Genomic DNA, 19,025 nt, shown 5'->3' with positions numbered 1-19,025 from the left:
ATCCACACTGGAGAAAGGCAGCCCACAACTGTGCCATACAGCCATGGTCTAATAGACTTCCTCCCTGTCCCCAAGCCCTGCTGAAAAGACGTCAAAAGAACACATACCCACTGCACCTGCGCTGTGTCCTTCATTGCCTCTGTGAAAGCCACGGCGAACCTAGTCAATGGATAGAGATAACAGTCAATTAGGCTGGAATTCAATTAACACAACTCCGAGGCAGCACTTGCCAACAGCCCATTAGAGATGGACAGGGCACAGTTCCATCCACTGTCATTACTCCCGGTCACTGCCCATTAGGCCCCATCTCCACCCGTACCAGGAAAAAGTTGTGGGAGGGAAATAAACTCAGCGATGCTCAAAACCTCTTATTTCTCCTGTTCCTTTCAAATGATGCTAGGAAAAAGCAGAGATTAAAAATCAAAGGCTAGTGTGGGGTCAACGGCTCACTAGTTAAGAATACTCACTGCTCTTCCAGAGGACCTGGGTTCAGTTCCCAGCAACCGTGTGTGACTAGCTCCTGGGGACCTGACAGCCTCTTTAACACCTACATGCCAGCAGCATGCACACTAACATACATTTACATTTTTTTAATTCAAAAGCCAGAAAACAAAATTCATTATGTGACATAGTTAGTATGTGATGAGTACTCCGGGGCAAGAGGCACATGGCACAGGTGTGGGGGCAGGGAATGTTGAATGTGCTACAGTACCTACACCTGCCTAGGATGCCTACATGATAATGGAAATATCTTACATCTTTGTTTGTTCATTTTTGTTTTTGAGACAGGGTTTCTCTGTATTGCTTTGGAGCCTGTCCTGGAACTCGCTCTGTAGACCAGGCTGGCCTGGAACTCACAGAGATCTTGCCTGCCTCTGCATCCTGAGTGCTGGGATTAAAGGCATGTGCCACCAATGCCTGGCTCTGTCTCATATCTTAAAACCATGTGGTGCACACACATACATCCAGGCTTATATATACACAAATAAACTTGAAAAAGCAATAGAAGAAAAAGTCAGTAAGCACTAAGGGGCTCCAGTGCTAGGAAAAATGTGGGACCTCTAAGACTCTGTTTTCAAAGCCACCAAAGATCGCTCAGCAGGAAGAGGCTTGCTGCCAAACCTCGTCACTGGAGCTTGATCCCCTGGGATTCACATGGTAGACACAAGTTATCCTCTCACCTCCAACATGAGAGATGTAGCATGCTCTCTCTCTCTCTCTCTCTCTCTCTCTCTCTCTCTCTCTCTCTCTCTCTCTCTCTCTCTCTCTCTCACACACACACACACACACACACACACACACACACACACCATGTATTTAAAGAGATTGCCTTTGCCATGAAAGGAGCATTAACAGATACATTTTAACAGAATGGCATAGAACATTTCTTGCACGAGAATTGTATGAAGATATCCCTTTTTCTACCAAACCAGATGAGGAAAAACCCACACCTGAATTATCACAGCATCTGACATTAGTTTTAAGGATTGGCCACGCTTGTGATTCTATGACAGTCACACAAAAAGATTTCATAGTTGGGGCCTGAGTGTCATGGTCACTCGGTCAATCAGCATCTTGACAGGATGCAGAACCATCTAAGAGACAGGTCTCTGTGCATATCTATGAGGGAGTGTCTAGAATAGGAAACTGAGTTCGAAAAACCCACCCTCGCTGTCAGCAGCACCGTGCCAAGGGCTGGGACCGTGGTCTGAATAAAAGGGAAAGTGAGCTGGGCATTAGCATCTATTGTTCTCTGCTTCCTGACTTGGAGACACTACACGGCCAGCTGCCTCACATTGCTGCCGCCATGCCTTCCTCGCCGTGATGGACTGGATGGTACCCTCAAACTGTGAGCCGCAATAAACCCTTCCATCTTGCTTCTGTTTTTAAGATGAGATTTCTCAGTGTAGGCCGGGGCTGCCTTGAACTTAGAGATCCTCCTGCTTCTGCCTCCAGGGTGCTGGGATAAAAAAGGTGCCCAATGCCACACACCTAGGTCCTTCCTTAAGTTGTTTTTGTCAAAGCAGTGAAGAAAGTAACTGACATAAACTGTCCTGGCTAGTTAAATGTCAACCTGACACAAGCTAGAGTCATCAGAGAGGAGGGAGGCTTAGCTGGGAAAATGCCTCCATGAGATCAGGCTGTGGGGCATTTTCCTAATTACTGATTGATGTGGGAGGGCCCAGAACATGATGGGTGGTGCTATATCCCTAGGCAGGTGCTGTAAGAAAGCAGGCTGAGCAAGCCGGTAAGCAGCACCCCTCCATGGCCTCCGGCCTCCAGGCTCCTGCCCTGCCCGAGTTCCTGCCCTGCCCTTTGATGATGGACTGTGATGTGGAAGTCTAATCCAAATAAACCCTCCCCCACCTTGCTTCTGGTCATGGTGCTTCATCATAGCAATAGTAAGCCTGACTGAGGCAAAATCAAATATGCGTGCCACTGAGTGGCAACCATTCAAGATGAAGGCCGCAGAGTTAGAGTTGAGGCTTGCATCGCACACTGGCACATACCCAAAGTACGGTGATTATAACTGTACTGGCAATGAGGATAAGAACGGGAGACCAAAAGTGAACGCAAGGCCAGGAGCAGGCTCAAACACACCCAAGAACTTAAGGCAACACAATGGCGGAGAAGAGGTTAAATAAGCCGGAAAGGTTCCTCCCATCCTACACCGGATATATCTGAAAAGAAGAGATAATGATATAAGACTGGGGCTGGCTGGAGAGATGGCTCAGGAGCTAAGAGCACTGGCTGCTCTTCCAGAGGAACTGAGTTCGAATCCCAGCATCAACATGGTGGCTCACAGCCATCTGTAACTCCAACTCCAGGTGATCAGTCGCCCTCTTCTGTCCTTGAAGGACACTGCACACACATAGTGCACAGACACACATGCAGGCAAACACCCAAATACATGAAATAAAAAGAAAGGAAAACCATTCTAAATTAACAATAACACGTGATAAGTATTAATTTTCAAAAATGGACCTGGAAACAAAATGATCCCAGTTTTCAGATACACTTCATTTAATTTTTACATTTATAATTACCAAGTGCTTACTGTGTTGTAATTCTTCAAAGATAATAATCTAATCAAAAATTAAAATCAAATACTATACTGCATGGGATGAAAGTTTAAAATATTGAAAATATTCACACAACCACTATAGAAAAAAATACACCAATTTAAAGTGTTTGATTAAAAATGAAATGGTCATTATAAAGCCAGACAAGCCCAATACCTCATTTATAGAAACATGAGCTGTGTGAAGTCAAACAAGAAATCCATGATTCATGTGTCTCTCTTACCCACCGGCCTCAATCAATACCCCCAAATAAAAAAAAATCAATATTTGTTTTAATAACAATGCAATAAGTAACCCTAAAGGTAATACTGCAAAATGGATTTGTTCAATAATGTTTCTAGTAAACAGAATTACTTTTCTTCCATAGGGTGGTGCAGCAGGAGCCATGTAAATAGCAAGGTAATACATTTTTAGAATGTGCAAGAAGTAGTGAGGAATATTCACTAATGGGTCACATCTTATTAAGGTGTTGTGTGTGTGTGTGTGTGTGTGTGTGTGTGTGTTCACTGTGTGAGTGCAGTGCCTATGGAGGCCAGAAGAGGGTATTTATCCCCTGGAGATGGAGTTATGCTCCAGTTACATTAGAACCACCTGAGGTGGGTACAGGGAAGGTGTGGTGGTTTGAAAGAAAATGCCCCCCAAAGGGAGTGGCACTATTAGGAGGTGTGGCCTTGTTGGAGGAAGTGTGTCACTGTGGGGGCGGGCTTTGAGGTCTTTTTCTCAAGTTTCACTCAGTGTGACAGTCAGTCGACTTCCTGCTGCTTTCTGGTCAGGATGTAGCGCTCTCAGCTCCGGCATCATGACTGCCTGCATGCCGCCATGCTCCCCGCCATGAAACCTCTGAACTGTACGCGAGCCACCCCAGTTAAATGTTTTCTTCATGAGAGTTGCCATCGTCATGGTGATTCTTCACAGCAGTGGAAACCAAACTAAGACAGAGGGGAACTCAAACAGCAAGTGATGTTGCTGTATTTGCTTTTTTGGGTCTTTTTTTGGAGGGGGTTATTTGTTTTGGGGGCTTTTTGTTTGGGGGGAAGTTTTTTGTTTGTCTTGGGTTTGTTTTTTCAAAACGGGCTTCTCTGTGTAGTTTTGATTTTTTTTCAAGGTTCATTTATTGTGATTTTCTGTGTATGAATAGTGTTTTTCCTGTGTGTATGGATGTACACCATGCTCACATTGCCCACGCAGATCAGAAGGTGCTGGCCACAGCTAGTGTCTGGGGCAGGGGTTCCTGCGCTGTCCCATAGAACTAATGAATGTGTCATCTTAGAGAAGCACCACCTACAGGCAACATTGCCAAGCTCTTGAAGGGTCTCTAATCCTGGATGGCTGGGAGTGATGTGTAAATGGAGGACTAAGCCAGGGTGCAGAATCCCCGTGGTGACTGCTGTTCTCCTAAATGGTTTACAGAACTCACAAGATGACACAGACAGGACCACAGTGATTAGTGAATAGTGAATAGTGAATAGCCCATAGTTACAGGGATGACCCTTGGGCTAGGAAACCTAGCATAGGCCTGCTTTGCTCTTTTAAATCATGTATCAGTCCTGCACTGCAGTGCATTCCTGTAGTCCCAGAGCAGAGTTCAAGGTCATCCTCAACTACCCACAGTGGTCAAAAGATCTATTTCAACACTCTCTCTCTCTCTCTCTCTCTCTCTCTCTCTCTCTCTCTCTCTCTCTCTCTCTCACACACACACACACACACACACACACACACACACACACACATGCTGTCTTCCTACCATATAGAACATTCTAGAATGTCTTGTGATATTAACATTAGTCCAGGTATAGTGACTTATTTAGTTACAAAGAATTTGTAGCAAAATAAAACTATATGGAAGGATAGTTTTGTTTTGTGGGCTTGCTGTTTTGAGATAGGGTCTCTCTATGTGGCCCTGACTGTCTGGGAACTTGCTGTGTAGACCAAGCTGGCCTACTCTCAGATATTCACCTGCCTCTGTCTCCCAAGTTCTGGAGCCACCATGCCTCACAAGGGTCTTATTATTGATGGTGAGAATTTGTCTTCCCTGGTAGGATAGAAAACAGAGCACCCATGGCCTTACCTGGCTTCCTCTAGGACTCTCCCCATGACTTCATTTTTTTCTTTATGATTGGCATCTTCATTTAAGTCAGTTCCACCAAAGATGACCCCAAAAGGAATGCCATGACCTGCAAAATGATGACAAGTGGAACAGACAGGACATCATGAGGGGCCCCTTGACAATTGGCATGCATCCATGAAGTTCCTGTAACACAGGGCTGTATGGGTGTCTGTCTGTCTGTCTGTCTTGAAAGAGAGCTCTATAGCCCAGGCTGGCCTGGAACTCTCAATTTTCCTGTCTCAGCATTACCAGGACAGGAATTACAGGTGTACACCACCACTCCAAGGTGTGTGTGTGCGTGTGTATTGTGTATGTAATATGTGGGGGGGGCATATGTTTGCCACAGTGCTAGTGTAGAGGTCAGAGGGCATCTTCATGGAGTGAGCTCTCTCTACCTCTTTGTGTGTTCTGTGAATTGAAATCCAGTGCCCAGGCTTGTAGCAAAATTGCTTTTACCTAGTGAATCATCTTTGTTATTTTTGAGGCAGGCTGGACTGGAACTTATGTCCCTGAAGACGACTTCGAACTCTTGACCCTCAGGCTTCCACCCAGGATGGGCCAGAGGGCTGAGATGTCCCAGGAGCACTGCCACATTCCGTTTATGTCCCTCTAGAGATTGAAATCAAGGCTTTGTGCATGTGGGACAAACACTCTACCTCCTGAGCCCCAGCCTCTTAAATGTGGTGTGTTTTGGTGTCAGTTTCGCTCTGTTCAACTCTCCAGAGGGATCACAGATAGCACTGTTAGAAACCTGCACTGAGGGCCCATCTCGAGATGGTCCTGCAGACAAAGACAAATGTCACCCCATGCTTGACGCTCTGAGTCCCATCCCTGAGACTCACATGGTGGAAGGAGAGAAGCAACTCCTTTTGAGTTATCCTCTAACTTCCACAAAGATTTCTCCCAGCATCAACCATGACCACGCCCACCAACACTGTGACCACACCCACCACCAACACCAATACACTGCACTACACTACACACACACACACACACACACACACACACACAAATAAATATCTGTAAAATGAAAAAACCCACGCTGAGATTAATCATGCCAAGTCTCGCCCGTGGTTGTCAGGACTAGTTTCCAGATTAATTTGCTTTCCATTTTAACCACAGAAAAACATCATTTGCCACCACCCATCAAAGCTAAGCTCGCCCATCCTGGGAAGAAAGCAAAGAGCTTAAATGAAACTGGTGACAGGAGAAGACCCTGTTTATCATCCTCCAGCTAACAGCAACTCAGAAAGCCTTGAGGAATAGACACTGGTACCTGGAGGTCACCAGGCATGGTCCATCCCTCATGATGTCCAGCTTCTAGAGCCAGCCATTGAAACTGGAGGACTTTGAACAGGTTCTGAGTGGCATCCCTGGCCCTGGATGCAAACACAACATTCTGAACTGAACTTGCCACATAGACCTAGCTGGCCTAGAACTCAGAGATCCGCCTGCCTCTGCTTGGATTGCTCCATCACATCCAGCCTAAAAATATCCTTGAATTTAGTTCATCCTGTTTGAGCCATGTCATTAATCCTAGCACTCTCTGAGTCCCAGATCAGACTGGTCTACAAACAAAGCCAGTGAGTTCCAGGTCAGCTAAGGCTACAGAGTGAGACCTTGTCTCAAAAAAAAAAAAAAAAAAAAAACCCAGTTCATCACACACTGGGTCTGAGACAAAACATGGAAATAGGATGTCGTCATTCAGGACTGGAGAGATGGGATGGATGGTCGGGAGTATCATCAGCCATTCTTCCAGAGGACCCAGGATTCTTAGCACCTGTTTTCAATCCAACAGTTGGCAGCTCCAGTTCCAGGCGCACTGATGCCCTCTTCTGGCATCCAAAGGCACAGCATGCGTATGGTGGAGACAAACACCCACATGTGAAAATAAATGCCAGGGCTGGAGATGGTTCAGCAGTGAACAGCGCTGCTGCTCTTGCACAGGACCCAGGTTTGATTCCCAGCATCCACATGGCAGCTCACAGCTATCTGTGACTCTGGTTCCAGAGATCTACTACCTTCTTGCAGTTTCTGTGGGCACCTGGGGTACATGTGGGACATATCTGTGCATGTATGCAGGCAGAACGTCCATACGTGTAATTTTTTCAATTGAAAAAAGTAATAAACATTGTTTTTAAAAGGTGTGGTCACTCACAACCCATTGTTGTGAGAGACCTGGCAAATGGAGGGTTTTTTTTTTTTACTTTATTTCAGGTAAGAGCAGAAAACTGAAGGTTAGGAGGGTTGTCAGGAGCTCAAGCCCAGCCTGGGCTACATAGTGAGTTCTAGACTACCCTGGGCTGTAAAATGTAAGACCCTGCCTTAGAAAACCTGAGTGTGCTGGTGTCCCCTGTTACCCCAGCATTTGGGAAGAGGAGGAAAGAAGACCAGCAGGTTAAGGCCAACCTTACATAAATTGTGACTTCAAGGCCACCCTGGGCCACATGAGACCCTGTCTCAAAAGCCCAAAACAATGACAAAAATAACAGACAACCATGGGCCAGGGAGATGGTTCATTGGGTAAAGGTTCTTGTCACCAAGCCTGATGACCTGGGTTCCATTCTTGGGTCTAACATGGCAGGAGAGAACAGACACCACACAGCTGTCTTCTGACCTCTCACATGCGTGCTGTGACACACGCCCTGTGAAACAGACCACTACAATTTAAGACTTAAAGACAACCAAAGTATGAGTGGTGCATGATTTCGATTCAAAACTAAAGAACAATTATATATGGGGCGGGGCATTTGGATTGGGGCCATACCCAGTCATGGGATATCATTAAAGACTGGTTAATCTCCTCCTTGCCGCTTGACCCTAGCTGCTTCCTTATTAGGTTCCAGCCTAAGGCGTATTCTTAAGACTTCATTTAAGCTCTGTAGCCTACATCAAATTAACTCTTATGTTGTCTGTTTTATATGCTAGTTAAAGCGTATGAAAGAGTTCCCAGAATGCACCCTGCACAGTGCCCTAGCTATATTGTCTCTTAGATAAGGACAACTATAAAGTTGTCATTAAACACTTGAAAAACAGATTGATTTGTACACAGAAAAAAATCTTTTACACACAGATCACTTTAAAAGAAAAAGTAATTTAATCCAGGTAGTGGTGGCTCATGCCTTTAATCCCAGCCCTCGGGAGGCAGAGGTAGGCAGATTTCTGTGAGGTCTGCAGAGGGAATTCCAGGACAGACTTGAAAGTGACACGGAGAAACCCTGGCTCAGAAACCTAAAAACAAAACTGTAATGTAAAGTAATTTGAAGAGAAAAGTGGAGCTGAAGAGATGGCTCCTTGGTTAAGAACACTGGCTGCTCTTGCAAAGGACCCAGGTTTGATTCCCAGCACCCTGGAGGCTCACAACCATCTATATCTCCAGTCTTAAGGGGGGATCTGACACCCTCTTCAGGCCCCTTGGGGTCCCAGGCACACACATGGCGCATAGACATGTACGCAGGCAAAGCACTCATACACATAAACTAATACAATTTTCGATCTTGTTGAGACACGGTCTCTCTATGTAGCCCTGGATGTCCTGGAACTTGGTACTGTAGACCAGGCCGCCTTCGAACTCACAGAGATCTTCCAGTCTCTGTCTCTTAAGTGCTGATATTAAAAGCATGCACCACCACGTCCAGCTAAAAACAATTTTTAAAGATTAAAAAAAAGCAAAATTCCATCTATACAAGTCATTATGGCCACATGTAGATTCAGTTACTACACAAATTCAGCTGGGAATATAGCTCCATTGGTAGAGTGCTTGCCAGGAACGCACACAAATCCTTGGGTTCGATCCCCAGCATTGGAAAGAATGCAGGTGTAGGGGGTGCACACCTATAATCCCAGCACTAGAATCATGGGGGCAAGAGGATCAGGGTTTTCATCCTTAGCTGTATCAAAAGTGTCACAACAGCTTGGACTACATGAGATCTTGTCTCAAAATAAGCAGTCAACTTGAATCTACAGAGCAAGTGCCAGGACAGCCTCCAAAACAGAGAAACCCTGTCTCGAAAAACCAAAAAAGGAAAAAAAAAGCAGTCAAATGAGCAAAACTATATGCCAGAGAAATAAGTGATGTTTGCCTTCCGTGCAGAGAACAGCTAGAAGTTAACACGTGAAAAGCTGCTTGAAGTGCCCCAAGCTCAGTGTTGCCTCAGCATTGGTTAAATCAGGCGTTGATCTTTTTCCCTCTTCGACAGGTTTACATCAGAGAGGACTATTTCCTCCTAACTCAGAAGCAAACAGAGCAGGACATCTTCATGTTTATGTGAAGCAGAGGTCAAGAGTGATAGGATTAAGCATAAAAATTAAAAACAAACAAAACGAAAAAAACAAGCCAGGTGGTGGTGGTGCACGCCTTTAATACCAGAAATTGGGGTGTGGGGGGGCAGAGGCAGGTGGATCTCTGTGAGTTCAAGGCCAGCCTGGACTACAGAGGGTGTTCCAGACTAGCCACAGCTACACAGAGAAACCCTGTCTTAAAAAAATAAAACAAATAAAAAACAAACCAGCAACTGGGCCAGAGTGAGGTGAAATAGGTCCTTGCCTCACCTAAACTTCAATAACAATTTTGTCAGTGTTGATCAAAACAAAATATCGCATAGCCCTTTGGCCTCCAGGCTAACCTAGGAGCTGGTAGCATACATTGACCATGACTTCTACATGGTGGGGAGAGAGAACCAACTTCCTACAATTTGCTATCTGACTTCCGTATGCACTATGGCATGTGTGCTGTGCTACCCCCACCATCACAAAAGATAAATAAAAATTAATGTAAGAAAATAATAAAAATAATGTAGAGAAGCAATTGAGAACAGACACCAACTTCAGGCCTAAAGAGACGCAAATATACACCTACATACATATATGTACACCACACACACACACAAAGAAAGAAGAGTGAAGAGTGAAGGATGAGTGACATGTACATATGCTGTTGTGGGAGGGAATCCTCAGATTTATCAGGTGTTACATCAAGATGCACAGTATGTATGTGCATGCCCTCAGTTATGCCGTGTGTAGCTGGAGCTGTGCATATATATATATATACATATATATATATATATATGTGTGTGTGTGTGTGTGTGTGTGTGTGTGTGTGTGTGTGTGTGTGTGTGTGTGTGTGTTAGCCATGGCCAAACTCCAGGGTGGTCACCCCCTCATTCTGATGTTCAGCTTAGTAGCTGACCCCTGGATGTTGACAGGACACTATGGAATTTACTGGAAGACTTTAACTTTCATTTTCTGAGTCCAGGTGTCACGAGATGGTCCTAAGTTGGCCTCAAAACTGGAATCTTCCTGCCTCTACTTCCTGAGTGCTGGGAACTCTAGGCACCTCCCTCCCCGGGTACGCCTGGCATGCTAGGTGATTTTGGAGGCTGAGTCATAGAAGGGAAAGTAGCTTCTAACTTGGTCTCCCTAGAATGCTCTTTACAGGAGGAGCTGACCACTATGTCTAAAGCTACTTTGATAGCTCTCATTGCAATTGTCAGCTTGACACAACGTGGAATTATGTGGGCAGAGAGTCTCAGTGAGGGTTTGTCTAGGTCAGCTTGGCCTATGGGTGTGTCCGTGTTGAGACTGTCTTGGTTTAATTGATGTGGGAAGACCCAGCCCACTGTAGGTGTTGCCACTCCCTAGGCAGGGAATCCTGAACTGTAAATAAATATAGAAAGGGGGCATTTGTAGGAAATGTACATGCATTTGTTTCTCTTGACTTTGGATGTGATGTGACTGGCTGCTTCATGTTCCTGCCTTGACTTCTCAGTGGTGGACTGTAACCAGGAACCCTAAGCCAAAAAAAAAAAAACCCAAACCCTTTCTCTCTTAAAGTTGTCAGCAACAGGGCAATAAACTGAAACACACCACCCATGCAGGTAGGGAGGAAAGAACCCTCCTGGTCACAGCTGAGAGAGTGAGATACCATAGACACAGATGCTCTGACCCAGGGAAACCACAGCTTTGTGAGAGACCATGTGCCGTGAATATAGGCATGTGCCACCGTGGCTGGCCTTAGGATGGCATTCAAATAATTTTACAGTAAAGATACCATCAAGGTTAAAAATCGCTTGGTAGAAAAAAAAAATGGAGACCTTGTATCACCCTTCAGTTTGTCTTTGGGTCACAGGTATTTTTCAGCATTCCCCCTGTGTGACTCTGAAAGCTTGAGAGGGATACCTTGTAGTAGTCTACCTCCTCGGTAGAGGTGAAGGGCTAGGGCTGCTTCCAGGTTCTCAGCCGTGATGAGGTTGGCAATGTCAGATGGGCTTTCAAAGTCAAAGGCATCTCTCAGAACGCACATGTGGCCCGCAGCTTCCAGGTGGTCCCTTAATTTAAACAGAGAGAGGGAAAAGTTGGAGTTGCCATTTTGGTTAAGGACTTAGAGTCGGTTCTGTACTGAAACACAGATGGAAGCTTGAGGTGATGGCCGCAACCATCCACTCTCCAGCCTGCAAGACCTCAGACTGTGGTTGGGATCGAGGCCGATGTAACCAACTTTGAGACACAGCGAGCCTCTCACCACATTCAGTGGTATTGGACTACCCCAAAGCTCTGGCTGCACTTAATTCCATTGTCTCCTTTGTTTGCTGTCCTGTCACTATAGAAGGTGCCTGGGGTGCATCTTCTAGGTCGATGTCACTCATTTCTTTTAAATTTCATTTTATGTGTATGAGTGTTTTGTCTGCATGTGTGTCTGCACGACACATATGATGCCTGGTGCCTGCAGAGGTTAGAAGGTGTCAGATCCACCAGAACTGGGGTTCTACATGATGGCGAGCTGCCATGTGGGTGCCTCTGCAAAAGCCACCAACGCAGCCAGGTGGTGGTGGCGCATGCCTTTAATCCCAGCACTTGGGAGGCAGAGGCAGGCAGATCTCTGTGAGGTCTACAAGAGCTAGTTCCAGGACAAGCTCCAAAGCTACACAGGGAAACCCTGTCTTGAAAAACACACAAAAAAGAGCCACCAATGCTCTTAACCACAGAGCCATCTCTCCAACTCCTGTCACTTACTTATTGAAGAAATATTTCAAGGGACAGGCACGATGGCCCCATGGTATAAAGGCACTTGCTGCCGAACCTAACAACCTGAATTTGATCCTATTATGATTCACACAGTGGAAGTTGAGAACCAACTGTTCTAAGTTGTCCTCTTACCTCCATATGTAAGCCATGCATATGGCAGGTGAGACTGCCCCACCCCATACTTCCTGCTCTACATTAAATACATAATAAATCAATGTGATTTAAAACAATGTTAAGACTGTTCCCCGGTGTGGGCCCCCACCTTGAATCTCCAGAAGTAAGAGTTCAATAAAACCTTTTTTCTTTATAAGGTTACTCAGGCTCAGGTTTTTTTGTTGCCATAAGCAAGACTGGGCTAGCATGGGTCATCTGGTATCCAAATGCGCTGTGAAAGCCACAAGGCCTTGGGAAGAAGCAGCAGACTGAGGAGTCCTCAGTGCCATGCTCACTCTGGGGCACAGCATGAGACTCATCCCCTGCGCTAGCATGTGAATGATAACATCTCTTTGTAAATACATAACATGCTAATGGCATTGTGCAAACAAAGCAAGTCTGGAGCTGGAGAGATGGCTTGGAGGTTGGAACATTGGCTGCTCTTGCAGAGAATCCAGATTCAAATCCTAGCACCTATCTGTGGTTCACAGCAATCTATAACTCCAGTTTCAGAGGATCTACACCCTTTTCTGGTTGCTGTGGAAACTACACACATATAGCACTTGCGTGTGCATGCATGTATGCATGCATGTATGCATGTGTGTGTGCAATAATTTTTAATCTAAAAAAGTTCTTTTAAAATAAAAAAACAAGGGGGCTGAGAGATGGCTGAGTGGTTAAGAGCACTGGCTGTTCTTCCAAAGGACCCAGGTTCAATTCCCAGCACCCACATGGCAGCTCACAACTGTCTGTAACTACAGTTCCAGTAGATCTGATACCTTCACACCAATGCACATAAAATAAAGAAAATTATTTAAAAAAATAAAAAAGCAAAACATGAGTCTGAGGACTGAAGTACGTTGTATTTTTATTTTTATTCTTTTATTTATTTGGGTATTATTTATTTTCTAGTATGGGAGATTCAACAGATTTCATCATTGAATTACATTACCAGAGCTTCACCAGGTTGCTAGGCTGGCCTTGAACCTGCAGTCTTCCTGTCTCTTCCTCCTAGGTAGCCGGGATAACAAACCTGTGTCACTGTGCCTGGCTCACATTGTATAAGCTAGCTGTACCATTTTCACCGTTCAGTTTGATCAGTCACTGTAGGTCAGTACATTGCCCTCCCACACTCTGCTGTGTGTGGGGACAGCACACTCTACTGTGTGTGGGGACAGCACACTCTACTGTGTGTGGGGACAGCACACTCTACTGTGTGTGGGGACAGCACACTCTACTGTGTGTGGGGACAGCACTCCAGGAGGAAGCCTGCTGATGCCGCAGCCATTGCCTAAGAGTCAGACTTCTATGTGCCCTGAGCAGAAGTGAGGGACTGCTATTCCGTCTCCCAAGAGCTGTAGGAAATGAGAAGCTGTTGACAAATGGCAACGAGGTTCCAGTCTGCTGGAGAATGAGTGCCTGAGAGATGGATGACCTGCTGGATCCATATGGAAGAAAGGGAAAGGGAGCCTTGTCATGGATAATGAGAGTCATGATCACCAAGTTGCTCTTCATCTACTAAACGTCCTTTAAACAGCATTGTGACACTCACTGAATGACCTCACAAACATTCTAAATCAAAAAATGCTCAATCTTCATACTCTGTGGACTGAAATTTTACCCTGGTGGCTAGATGACTTATAGCACTCTCAAATTGCTTTGTCCTTATTCCTTCTGTCAGATAATTACTCAATTCAATAATAAATTCACAAAGTATATATTATGCCTAAGGAATTGTGCTTTTCTTTCATAGCATAAGGAGCTATAATACACAGACACACACACATGCACACATGCACATGTACACACACACACACACACATATGTAGAGAGAGAGACTTTAATAAATGATTCAGGAAGAGGTGAAACCAATTTGCATATTTATGAATTAAGATTAGAAATCATTCCATCTACCTCCACCCAGCAACAGCCCTATCTATACTTTTAAAAGATTTGTTTAAGTGATTTTTAAATTGTCTATATGTGTGCATGTGTGCCATGTGCATGTAGTACCCACAGTTGCCAGAAGGGGGCAGCAGACTAAATAGAACTCTAGTTATAAGTGGTTGTGAGCCACCATGTGGATACTGGGAACTGAACTTGGGTCCTCTGCAAAAGGATTAAACACTGTTAACCACTGAGCCGTATCTCCAGAGTCCCTACAGCCCTCTTCTTATTCCTGTGAATAATAAAACTTAATTGCTTCTGTGTGTCACAGATGAGAATTTCCATAATTGACAATGCCTATGTTTACAGGAAATAAAATCTAGCACAAGGAAATTAAATCCATGCATGGTGCTACAAACACGATATCCCAGAACCTGGGAGACCAAGGCAAGGGGGTCTCTGTGAGTTTGAGACCCATCTGGACTGAATAGTGCCTTTCAGGATAGAGGAGACCATGACACAAAACAATGACAAAAATAAAGGACTGGAGATGTATCTGAGCAGTAGAGCACTAGCCTAACATGCATAAGGCCCTGGAATCCATCCCTTGAATTGTACACTTTCTTTTTTTATATATATTTTAGATTTGTTACACATGAATGGGGGTTTTGCCTGCATGTATGTGTGTACACCACATGCATGCAATACCCTAAGAGGTCAGAAGAGGGCACTGGTTCTCTGAAACTGGAACTACAGATGGTTCTTAGTCACCATGTGGGTGCTAGGAACTGAACCTGGGTCCTCTGCTAGAACAACAAGTGTTCCTTGCCTCTGAATTATCTCTCCAGTGCCATGAATCACACACTTTTCAAGGGTGGATTTTATGGTGTGACAAGGATGTCTCGGAGGGAAAAGGAAGGGGCACTTCTGCAGGGAGCCTTCCCAGATGCTGTTATAGCACAGGCCAAGTCCCTTTCCTGGGTTGTCATCACCCTGCACTTCTCTGTCAGAGGCTCACATATAATTAGGTAATGCTCTGGGCATTTACATGCCTGAACCTTCTTCCAAATGGCCGTGCTTGGTTCTGACAAATAGGCACGGCTCTGGTTGCTTGGCAGCTGGCTTCAGGGTACAAGGGCTGTGAGGATCAGCTCTTCTATGTGAGGACTCCCCTTGCCTTTTACTCATTTGCCAAATGTCTAAAATGCTGACTGATTTCCAACATCTGTTACTTAAGACAGATAAAAGTGTCTTTACCAGTGCTTCCCAGGAAGCCATGATTTCCTGAGTCTGTGTAATGGTTTGGGTGTGAGATGCCCCCGCAGAAGTTCATATGTTGAAGGTGTGTGTGTGTGTGTGTGTGTGTGTGTGTGTGTGTGTGTGTGTGTGTTACAGCATGTGTAGTCTTTGGGTGTTGACTGATGTTGCTGATGAATCAATCTACGGCTCATAGCTTAATGGGTTCCGAGGAGGGCCAAGCCCTTCACACTCAGAGGTCTGAAATCCTCAGGCAAAGTTCTGCTTTCCTCCTCTGACCTCGCTCCGGCATTTTGATACAGTGATTTCACTACATTCCTCTAGGGCAAAAACCTGAAAACTTCCCCTCACGGGTTCTTGCTTAAGTTTTCCTACCTAAACTTACCCCTCACAGGTTCTTGCTTAAGTTTTCCTACCTAAAGGCCTGGCAGTTGTGGCAGAGCTCAGGGGGGACGTGACGAGAGCTGTGGTGAATGGAAAGTGATTCCTGGCTGCAGGTGATGTCTGCCCCAGGAGGCTTCAGATTGCTCCCTTTCCCAAAGGTACCTCATCTCAGGGTTTAGAGGGAAAAAAACACAAAAAGCAAAACATGTTTTCTCACTAGCTTGCCCTGGGTGAGGTAAGAGCAGCTGCCACCCACTGCACAAAGTCCGGCTCTCTCTGTGACAATTCTGGTGCAACACTCTCTGCCCTATGCCAACCTGGCCTTAACAGTATGTGCTCCTGAGGGCTGAGGGTACGCGGCACTTGTCAGCATTTTCCAGAGACTCTCAGGAGTGCTACAGACGCTGTGCTCAGTGGGAACTGCCCCATATGGTTTGAAACAAAGGTCAGGAAACTTCTTGTGGTAGGATGTGGCCGCACATGCCTACAATCCACGCACTCAAGAGGTAAAGGTAAGAGGGTCAGAAGTTCAAAGTTTTGCCTAGCATGGACCAGACCTATTACCATTGTGCTAAAGTTTCTATGAGGCCGAGTAATTAGAACTTTGTGGTTTTGACTCCTTAATTGGCTTATTGAGGACAGGTTGTCACTTAAGGGGAGCTCACACTGTGATCCTCGTGTCCCATAACGTCATTATGGATGAACAGCCCTTTGTTATATCCCATTGTGTCTGACTTTGGTACCATCCAGTATTACTAGGAATCATTTACAGCTATTCACTGTTCTGTGAGTCTACAACTTCATCCCAGGGCAATGTGAGCTTATGTAAGCCCACCAAGCCCCCCCCCATATCATTTGCCAATCCCCTTAGGAAGGGCACACATTCTCCAAGCCCGCTTCCACCATAGAAAAGGGCATACACACTTCTAGGTCAATGAGTAATTATATTCTGTGATGGTATCCTTGCACGTAATAATAAATTCAGGCATGTTTTCTATTTCATTTATTGACGATCGGTTCATTCCAGAGAACCTTGGACCTTTTCCCACCCACGGAGTCAAATGTTAGCTAACATGTGCTTAATGTTTAAATGCTAGTCTTAAACACAATCTGTTCCTCCCACCACGTGCACAAGACAGCTGGATGTCTCTCACCAACCTTCTATATCTTGAACAGCTCCAGTTTGCACTGGCCTCAGGACCTGTGTTATCGTTAGCCCTTCCAGACGCATCTTCCCAGATCTGGGTGGATACCTCCCTCTGGTCTTAGCTTGCATGTTCCTTCTACAGAGAGCACAGCCTGGACCCTATTGCCTGAAGGAGCCCCTCCATCGCTAAGGTCGTATTGTTTTGTTTTTCACACAGGATCTCAAGTAGCTATCTGACCCGGAACTTAGTAGTGGCAGAGGATGACCTTGAATTTCGGATCCTCCTGCCTTCGCCTCCCAAATGACTAGGGTTATAGGCATGTACCACCATAGCTGGTTTATGCAGTGCTGGGACTAGAATCCAGGGATTCAAGCACACTTGCTTGGCAAACACTCTACCAACTTAGCCACATCCCCAGCCTGGTTTCAGTTGCTTGACAGCACCAGTCACCCTCTGGAATGATTTGCCTGTTTATTCTCCTTGCCTCTCTTGGGCTGCAAAGAGCTGTCTAAAATCAGCGCCCAGAGAACCCAATGAGTGAACTAGATGGGGGGGGCACTCACAAAAAAAACAAAACCCTGTCTTTTCTCCAAGAAACTTCAGGAGAGCATCCACCCTCCACCGGTTGTTCACTGCAATCTTGAGAGGAACTGTAACATTTCCTAGCTGAACGTGACCTGTGAGGGCTGGAGTGGCCTCAAAGGCTCTTTCCCGTGATGAGGAAACAGACCCACAGAGGGGAAAGCCATTGGGAAATTTCTTGAAGCAAGTGGAGGGGGGAGGTGCAGGGGGGAGATAGAGGAGTGGGGAGCCAGCTAACTTATAGGGCGACCGGGCACGTAAGCATCTACCTTCCACTGCTAAGAGTTCAACCCAGCTTGATGCAGGCAAGGTGAATGGACCCGCCTTCCCGGCCTTGTCTGGCTCCAGGCTTCTGTCCCAGGTAAACACACAAAGCAAAAGACCTAACAAGATAAGCTGAGCGTCCAGAAGAGAATCAGATGGGAGGTGCAGGCAGGGAACAGCAGCCTCAGAACGTGGACCCTGGATCCCTGCACGTGCTGGACCATCCACCAGGACTCCATGCCTTTCTTCAGCTATGCAGCTCTACCTTTCACCGGACTGTGCCATTCTCCAGCCACGTGGGTCCCCGCTTCGCATCCCAGGCCACTCTGCCCAAACCCCATCTCTGTCTGCCTTGAGGCCTTAGCGGAGCTTCTGAGTCCCTCCACCCTCGTCCTCCCCACCCCCTCCCCGCCCCAACCCCGCCAGCGCTGGCTCAGGCTGCCCCTTTGTCGCACCCTAGGGCACTCACAATAGCCAGACAGGGTAGCGGCAGCTAGGATCAAAGCTGCAGCCCCCTCGCGCGGCACCTGCGCCCATGGCCCCAGCCGTTTGTGCACGCGCAGCTCCGGTGCCAGGCCCAGCCCGGCATCCCCAGGCGAAGGATGCTCAGGCCCCGTGTAACATACCGCAAGCGCTCGGCCGTGACCGCATTGCCAGTGTGTGGCCGCAGCACCGCCAGGAACAGGAGTCGCATGTCGCTACCGCCAAGGACTGAGCCACCAGGCCCCAGGGCCTGGAGTCCAAATGGACTCAGCCCCTCCCTCCGCTCCCAGGCGGAGCTGCAGGTTCAGGAACTGGGAGGGTAAGGGGGAAGGAAAGGGGGAAAGATAGAGTAGGGAAGGGAAAGGAGGGGAGGGGAGGGGAGGAAAGGAGAGGGAACGAAAGAGAAGGGGGGAGAGGAGGGAGGGAGGGGAGGGATAAGGACAGAGGAGACTAGCGGGTAGGGAGGGGGTCTCGAGCCCTGGTGTCAGGCATCCACGAGCTCAGGAAGGCGAGGGGTGTCCACTGTTCCAGGGGCCATGAGTGGGCTCCCACATGCAACATGTAGACTAGGAGACTGAGACTGCCTCCCCCAGGACCAGGTGAGATGTGAGGTGCAAGAGCGGAGAGGGGGTTCGAGCCTTACTCTGCACAATC

The 19,025-nt window shown here is 46.5% G+C and overlaps 1 protein-coding gene across 2 annotated transcripts in view; it reads right to left on the bottom strand.

Annotated features, from left to right (window-relative positions):
* Nucleotides 1–18,799, bottom strand: part of Glt1d1 (glycosyltransferase 1 domain containing 1) — a 66,509-nt gene extending 47,710 nt beyond the window's left edge. The window contains exons 1-4 of one of the 2 annotated variants that reach the window (XM_040731464.1): nt 18,515–18,799; nt 11,368–11,516; nt 5,152–5,257; nt 108–159 (exon numbers count right to left, since the gene is read on the bottom strand). In XM_040731464.1, coding sequence (XP_040587398.1) covers nt 108–159; nt 5,152–5,257; nt 11,368–11,516; nt 18,515–18,582 — 375 coding nt within the window. In that variant the 5' untranslated portion in view covers nt 18,583–18,799. The remainder of the gene's footprint in view (nt 1–107; nt 160–5,151; nt 5,258–11,367; nt 11,517–18,514) is intronic. The other variant, XM_040731465.1, reaches the window with a different exon arrangement.
* Between the last annotated feature and the right edge of the window lie 226 nt (nt 18,800–19,025).

This window comes from Mesocricetus auratus, unplaced genomic scaffold (assembly GCF_017639785.1).
Source record: "Mesocricetus auratus isolate SY011 unplaced genomic scaffold, BCM_Maur_2.0 Super-Scaffold_100025, whole genome shotgun sequence".
NCBI lineage: Eukaryota > Metazoa > Chordata > Mammalia > Rodentia > Cricetidae > Mesocricetus > Mesocricetus auratus.
The sequence above is the reverse complement of the archived record's forward strand: the minus strand, read 5'-3'. Positions and strand labels throughout refer to the sequence as shown.